General features: G+C 37.5%; 1 protein-coding gene and 1 pseudogene across 1 annotated transcript; both read left to right on the forward strand.

The window, feature by feature from the left end:
• The first annotated feature begins 1,475 nt into the window (after positions 1 to 1,475).
• LOC106308519 (probable serine/threonine-protein kinase DDB_G0270146) lies at positions 1,476 to 2,489 on the forward strand. Its single transcript, XM_013745676.1, has 2 exons — positions 1,476 to 1,505; positions 1,581 to 2,489. Exons 1-2 carry the CDS (start codon positions 1,476 to 1,478, stop codon positions 2,487 to 2,489), a joined length of 939 nt encoding a protein of 312 aa, XP_013601130.1.
• A 3,355-nt stretch (positions 2,490 to 5,844) lies between these two features.
• LOC106308520 lies at positions 5,845 to 7,923 on the forward strand (annotated as a pseudogene).
• Positions 7,924 to 7,951: the final 28 nt, after the last annotated feature.

The following is a 7,951-nucleotide window of genomic DNA, read 5'->3' on the forward strand; positions in this document are numbered from 1 at the left end:
GACGGATGTAAAGCAGTCCGTCGGAATTCCGTCATTATTGTCCAATCTCAAACGGCTATATAACGGTCATATATATTTGTCGGCAACGGTCACATGGTTCGTCAGAAATTCGTCAGAATATTCCAACGGAATCCTGACGACTGCAACGGTTATATTTGCTAATCGGAATGTCGTCGAAAGTTCGTCGGTATATTCCGACGAATTTCCGACGACTACAACGGTTACATGTTTTATCGAAATGTCATCGGAAATGGCCGACGGAATTCCGACGACTTCAAATTTTTGGGTTTCGTCGGAAATTGGTCGGTAATCCGTCACAAACGTCCGACGACATTGATGTCCGTCGGAACCTCCGTCGGAATTCGGCGTGTTTTCTTGTAGTGTATGTGTAATATGAACTACTAGGTACTACTGTGAACTACCTTGAACTACCTTAAAATACTTTGAATTACTATGTATTATGCATTTTTCTAAGAACCTCAGTGTTCGTCTTATTATTTATTTTTAGAAGATGTATCTCATATATTACGTGATTATACGTCCCTATATGTGTTTATTTTTCAAATTAGACATAATATACTCTTAATTTCTTTTAAAGTGAAGAAATTTGAAAAAAAAAGAATATTGTTTCATACTTTCAAATTTGAATATATAGTAATTGACTACACTGGTTTGAATTGAAAAAAACATTATTGTTATTTACTTCGAATTAAAACTAAACACTTATAAAACTGTTTATTGTTATGATTAAACTTTAATGAAAAGAAAAGGCGAACTCAAAAGATTAAGAGAAATTCCCTGGGATAGACCTAAAAACGTTTCAGTGACAAATATACACCTTAAAAATAAAAATGACCAAAATAGACTTAAATTTTTTATCAAAAGAAGTAAATATACTCTTATACCCCTAGGGTTAATTAATCTAGACATTAGGGTTTAGAGTTAAGGGGTGAAGTTTAGGGTTTAGGGTTTAAGGTTTAGGGTTTACGGTTTAGAGTTTAAGGTTTAAGGTTTAGAGTTGAGGAGTGTGGTTTTGGGGATATGATTTCAAATTTTAAAAAATAAAAAAAAATTCAAATTTTCAAAATAAAAAATGCTATTTTAGTCATTTTAGTTTTTGAGACCTATTTATGTGACAAAAACTTTAAAATGTCTATTTGAGAGAATTGCCGAGAGATTAATTTTCCTTTTTTCGATCTTTTTTAACAACATCGTTGAATTTCCTTTTCTGAGTGTTAGAAAAGGAAATTATTAATTCAAAATTTCCTTTTTTTCGCATGTGTGTCGAAATCTATAAAAAGAGTCTGAGATCACTACTTCTCATTCACTACAATTTCCTTTTTTGCTCTCTTTCTCAATTTTCCTTACGTTTTTTTCTCTGCAAGCGATTCTGCTTCTAAACCCTAAAAAGCTTTTGCCTTTTTTTTCTTTCTCTGCAAGCGACTCAGTTTTGAAACCCTAAAAAAGCAGCAAAGATGCAAATCATTCAATCAAAGGAAGAATTCGTAAGGTTTCTAGGAGAAGGCTCCTTTGGTTGCGTTAATCTCGTCCGCTACTCCAATCCCAACGACGGGTCTTAGTACCTCTCCGCCGTCAAGAACTCTTACGAAGAAGACTACGCCAATCTCCAAACCGAGTTAGACATCCTGCTCGAACTCGGGGGATATCCCAATATCGTTACGTGTTTCGGAGACTCTCTCGAAGAAAGCTTTAGCAGATCCGGCAAGAAACTCTACAAACTCCAACTCGAGTTTGCTTCTAAAGGTAGTCTAAGCGCTTTCATGGACAATTACGCCGACAGAAAGTTTCCGGAACCGTTGATCAAAGATTTCACGTGGATGATTCTCGAAGGTTGGGTCTCGGTTCACGGCCACAGCTATGCTCACTGCGACATCAAACCAGACAACCTACTCGTGTTTCCTTGTCCGAGTAGTGAAGGTTACGAGATCAAGATTTCCGATTTTGGTAGCGCGTTAGAGGTGGGAGACGTTCCCAAGTTCTGGGAAACTAATATGCCGTGGATGGGGACTCCGTTCTACATGTCTCCGGAATCGGTCCGTGACGGGGTCGCCGAGATGTCTGTAGACTTGTGGTCGGTGGGATGTTTGGTTCTGGAGATGTACACGGGCGTGATTCCATGGGAAGGTGTTAATCTCCATCTTCTAGCTACTCTTCTCTGTTGTGGTGAAGCTACTGAGATTCCAGAGAGTTTACCTTCCGATGCAAAGGACTTTATCCAGACGTGTTTCTCGAGGGAGCCTGAGGAGAGAGGGAGCGCTACTAAGTTGATGTCTCATCCTTTCTTGTCTCGTCCACAAGGAGAAGAAAACAGACGACGAGAAAACAAGAAAGTCGTTTTTGTTGAAGTTGCTCAAGTTGAGAATCAAACGAAGAAGTTCCAACAAGAAACCAACGACAGATGTTGTTGCTGTTTCAGACAAGAAGCCTCTAAAGCTGAGGTTTCTTCCTACAAAGGCCACACAGTTTAAGAGAACTCTGAACAAAATCTTGAGGTTAAAGTTTATGCCTGTGAACAAATCGGCCTACTTCAGATTAGTGTCTGTTCATTATGGTATAGTACGATAGTTTTCTGTTCATTAACGTTTAGTGTGTGTTCATTAACGTTTTTGTCTGTTAACCTTTAGGATCCCAATTTAGTATGTAGTTCTCTGTTCATTAGTATATCTCCGGTTTAGTATGTGTATCTGAGGTCTCAATTCAGTAACGACATGGTATAACTGTTAATAAAGTTCTTTTCAATCTGAATTGCTCACTATACAGAGTTCTTTCCTCTGCAAACTCCAGTCTTAATCTTTTTACTGTGATAAGCAATTGAAAAGCATCTTCTTAACTCTGGGAATCCTAATACAATTTGATGAAAGCTCATTAGCTTAGCATCTTCAACTAAACAAACCAATATCAGAACAAGCTTTACGACCTAACAACACAGTTCCCTTAAGTGGAAAATATATCTTCTTAGGTTTGCTCTGTCGGTAAACTAGAAGTGGATAAACTAGAGCTACTTTGGCTACTCCATTATATCTCTATCTTATGATACATGACAAGTGGATCACTTCAGAGTCATTGCATTTATACTTAGAAGCTACAGAGGTAACTAACATTCCACAAGCTGTGTCTCCAATTGGAAGTCTCTTCCTTTCCAGTTTAAACCATTGTATAAGCAACAACGACATGTGAACCATTGCATCAGCCTTGATGCATCTCTAGCATAGTAGCAATGTATACTAAAAACACGAAAATATTGTAATCATAGCATTGTTTAGGCACAAGAACACAAAAATCCTCTTTACGTGAGAGTATCATACTTGTGAAATGAAATAAAAGTCGTTCTCTGAAACAGCATACTCCCACCCCAAGCCGGAGAGAAAAAGACCCTGGTGAAAGCTAATATTCTTGAACATGGTTAAATCATGCAAGGACTTTGTTTTCATAATGTCTTCATTTCTTGCAGAAGCATTGTCATCTGAGTTCTTGTTGAGCTCATACTTTAACTCATGAATAGTCATAATAGTTCAAATACACAAGAACAGACAATACATAATAAACTAATAATCATTGGAAAAGAATATCCGTGGAGCAAGTCATTACCAATGTTTCATTACCAAGTCATTACCAATGCAGATTATTTGTATGCAAACCTAAAGCAAGCAAAGCAGATTATTTGTCTACAAACTTAAGCTAGGAAGTTTTTATGTCTTTAACCAAATGTAAATTAACCGAAACACCAATTTCATGCAATAAATCCCAAATGTAAATGAAAACCAAAACCAAATCCAAATAATCATTCTCAATGTAGATAAAAGCAAAACACCAAATCAAAATAACAAATCAAACTTCTTCTTCATCTTCATCACTGAGAATGGATTCAAATAATGGTAGTTTCTCTTCATCATCATCAATTTCATCTTCTGAAAATATCAAAAGTTGAAGTTAGCATATATATTTCATGGTACTCTAAATTATATGATAATGTGAATATTTTACCATGTTCATAAGCTTCAAATCCCTTTATCCAGTTCCGAGTACATATCACAGCTTGCACATTCTTTGAAAGTAGACGGCTCCTGTATTTATTAAGGACTCGCGATCCAATGCTAAAAGAAGACTCTGAAGCCACTGTTGTAATAGGAATGCTGAGTAAATCACAAGCCATTCTAACAAATAACCATATCTATGAGTATTATCTTTCCACCACTCGAGAATGTCCATGCTCCGAATATTATTAATATCTTTAAAGGTAGTTCATCAACATAAGCTTCTAGAAGTGTCTTTCCACTCATAACACTACTGACTTTGCGAAACGCAAAGAAATCCTACGAAGGTTTTAAAAAAAGGATCAGAACCGGTTTAAAAAAACAAAAAAAAACAGAATGTTATGAAAAATCAAGAAGCACTCACATCGTACTTCTCAAACGTTTTGTGGAACCGTCTCACGTGGCTCTGTAGAAGGTGAGTTAGTCTTGGATTTTTTGTCTTAAGACTCAAACACTGTACTGAGCTTATCACGCAAGTTCCTCAACTTTGCATCACGTGTACTCATGCCAAGCTTCCCTTAAAAACATTCGACAACTGAAAGCTTGAAACGTGGATCAAAGACTACTGTCACTGCAAAAACACCACTGGCTTCATTCCAATATTTATCAAACTTCTTTTTCATCGGGGAACCATGTCTTTGACAATCTCATCTTCGCATTCCTCATTCATTCGAAGCCAATCATGGATCTTCCAAACCTGATAGAAATACAAGTTTGAAGTCGGATAATTAGAATCAGACATCAAACTTGTGATCACAGAAAAAGGCCCCAAAAAACAGCAGACATTCTCAGCTCTTGTCCATTCCTCAGCTGTGGGCGCCTTTTTCCGGTGTAAAGCTCGTTTCCAACCATTTCAGCCTTCCAAACTCCAATTATGAGCAAAAAGAAACACCTTTGACGATTCGCTAATGAATAAACTCGAAAATATGAAATTCGTGATTATGAAAATGAAAGTTATGAGAATTTTTTAGATGGAAATGTAGAGGAAATAAAAGGAAATGAAGATTTGTTAGTTTAGAATGAGAAAAAAATGGTTGAAAATTGAATTCTACAGCTTTAAGAGCTCAAAAATAGTGGTTCATGGTGGTTGGAAAATTGATGATGGCATTATTGTAAATAAGAAGAAATAGTTATGGTGTATTTGGTTTTTTGCTAATTTTGAAATTAATAAAAAATCAAATAATAATGACAATTTTGTAAATAATTCAAAAATATTGGGATAATATGAAAAAATTGATGTTGGTTTTAAGTTTGACTTGAAAAAGTGGGTTGGTTTTGAAAAACTCATTTTATTGTTTGTGCTTTCAAATTTGAAAAGTACCTATCTTTTTTATCTTTTAGATTGCAATTTATTTATTTTGAATTAAGAGACTTATATATTATTTACTTCGAAATAGAACTACACTTATTAAACGGTTTATTGTTATGATTAAACTTTAATGAAAAGAAAAGACGAACTCAAAAGAGTTTCCTTTTTTCAATCTTTTGGCGGTGCGTTGAATTTCCTTTTATTTTTTTAACAACATCGTTGAATTTTCTTTTTTGAGTGTCAGAAAAGGAAATTGTTAATTCAAAATTTCATTTTTTTCGCATGTGTGCCGAAATCTATAAAAAGAGTCTGAGATCACTACTTCTCATTCACTACAATTTCTTTTTTTGCTCTCTTCCTCAATTTTCCTTACGTTTTTTTCTCTGCAAGCGATTCTGCTTCTAAACCCTAAAAAGCTTTTGCCTTTTTTTTCTTTCTCTGCAAGCGACTCAGTTTTGAAACCCTAAAAAAGCAGCAAAGATGCAAATCATTCAATCAAAGGAAGAATTCGTAAGGTTTCTAGGAGAAGGCTCCTTTGGTTGCGTTAATCTCGTCCGCTACTCCAATCCCAACGACGGGTCTTCGTACCTCTCCGCCGTCAAGAATCTTCCGAAGAAGACTATGCCAATCTCCAAAGCAAGTTAGACATCCTGCTCGAACTCAGGGGATATCCCAATATCGTTACGTGTTTCGGAGACTCTCTCGAAGAAAGCTTCAGCAGATCCGGGAAGAAACTCTACAAACTCCAACTCGAGTTCGCTTCTGAAGGTAGTCTAAGCGCTTTCATGGACAATTACACCGACAGAAAGTTGCCGGAACCGTTGATCAAAGATTTCACGTGGATGATTCTCGAAGGTTTGGTCTCGGTTCACGGCCACGGCTATGCTCACTGCGACATCAAACCAGACAACCTACTCGTGTTCCCTTGTTCGAGTAGTGAAGGTTACGAGATCAAGATTTCTGATTTCGGTAGCGCGTTAGAGGTGGGAGACGTTCCCAAGTTCTGGGAAACTAATATGCCGTGGATGGGGACTCCGTTCTACATGTCTCTGGAGTCGGTCCGTGACGGGGTCGCCGAGATGTCTGTAGACTTGTGGTCGGTGGGATGTTTGGTTCTGGAGATGTACACGGGCGTGATTCCATGGGAAGGAGTTAATCTCCATCTTCTAGCTACTCTTCTCTGTTGTGGTGAAGCTCCTGAGATCCCAGAGAGTTTACCTTCCGATGCAAAGGACTTTAACCAGACGTGTTTCTCGAGGGAACCTGAGGAGAGAGGGAGCGCTACTGAGTTGATGTCTCATCCTTTCTTGTCTCGTCCACAAGGAGAAGAAAACAGAGGACGAGAAAACAAGAAACTCGTTTTTGTTGAAGTTGCTCAAGTTGAGAATCAAACGAAGAAGTTCCAACAAGAAACCAACGACAGATGCTGTTGCTGTTTCAGACAAGAAGCCTCTGAAGTTGATGTTTTTTTCCTACAAAGGCCACACAGTTTAAGAGAACTCTGAACAAAGTATTGAGGTTGAAGTTTATTCCTGTGAACAAATCGGCCTACTTCAGATTAGTGTATGTTCATTAACGTTTTTTTCCATTAACGTTTAGGATCCCAATTTAATATGTAGTATCTGAGGTTTCAAATCAGTAACGACATGGTATAACTGTTTATTAAAAATCTTTTCAATCTAGCTTTCATCTTAAACTAAACAAACCAATATCAGAACAAGCTTTACGACCTAGCAACACAGCCCCCTTAATTGGAAAATATCTTCTTAGGTTTGCTTTGTCATATATGTTTCTTTCATATGCAGAATATATAGAGCCATGTTTCTTTCGATATGTACCTTTGAGCAACACCTCGGTGAAGCTGTTTTCATGAGATGTTATTCAAACTCTTTCCACTTTCCAGATATAGAACATAAAGGTGCTACATGTTGAGGAATGCCTTGTTGAGATGAGATCAATATATGGGAAGAGAAAGACATGAGGAGTTGAATATGATGAAGAGGACGTACATGGCGTAGTAATACTAGTTACCCGTGTAACTTCCAAGGGTTAAACCAAAGTTACCCTAGTTATCCTAGTATACTAGTTATACTAGTTACCCATGTAACTTTGGATGAAGAAGAGAAGCCCTATTCCTTTTGCTAAGGCATCAGACCGTTGCAAGGGAAGAGGAGGCACGTGTGACAAGCTGGAGAAGAGCTGGATAAAGCAAAAGGAGTTTTATGCACAAGGAAGAAGTTCATTGGATGGTTTGAATTAAAGCAAACCTTATCTCTTGTAATAGTGACTCTTTATGAAATCTTGATAAAGTTGAGTCCTGTGGTGCTGTGCTTTGAGTTCGTGTGTTCTTTAAGTCTGATACTGTGTGTTCTTCAGCTGAGTTGCAAGTTTGAAGCTTTCTGGTCATTTCTGGTTCAAGCAAGAGAAGATGGAGGGAAACAACTTCAGCAAGCTAGTTACTGTCCAGGTTGCGTTGAAAGGTGGTTCAAACTACCTCTTGTGGTCTCGATTGGTGAAGACTGCTATTGGAAGGCTAGGGCTGTGGAGCTACATCACTGATGATGGTCCGAAGCCAGTGGCCAACAAT

This window comes from Brassica oleracea, chromosome C8 (assembly GCF_000695525.1).
Source record: "Brassica oleracea var. oleracea cultivar TO1000 chromosome C8, BOL, whole genome shotgun sequence".
In the NCBI taxonomy this organism is placed as follows: domain Eukaryota; kingdom Viridiplantae; phylum Streptophyta; class Magnoliopsida; order Brassicales; family Brassicaceae; genus Brassica; species Brassica oleracea.

Bases quoted from the DNA above. Each gene is read 5' to 3' on its own strand.
- LOC106308519 (XM_013745676.1), top strand. From the start codon at position 1,476: ATGCAAATCATTCAATCAAAGGAAGAATTC. The intron at 1,506-1,580 runs GTAAGGTTTCTA...GACGGGTCTTAG, and splicing joins TTCAATCAAAGGAAGAATTC to TACCTCTCCGCCGTCAAGAA.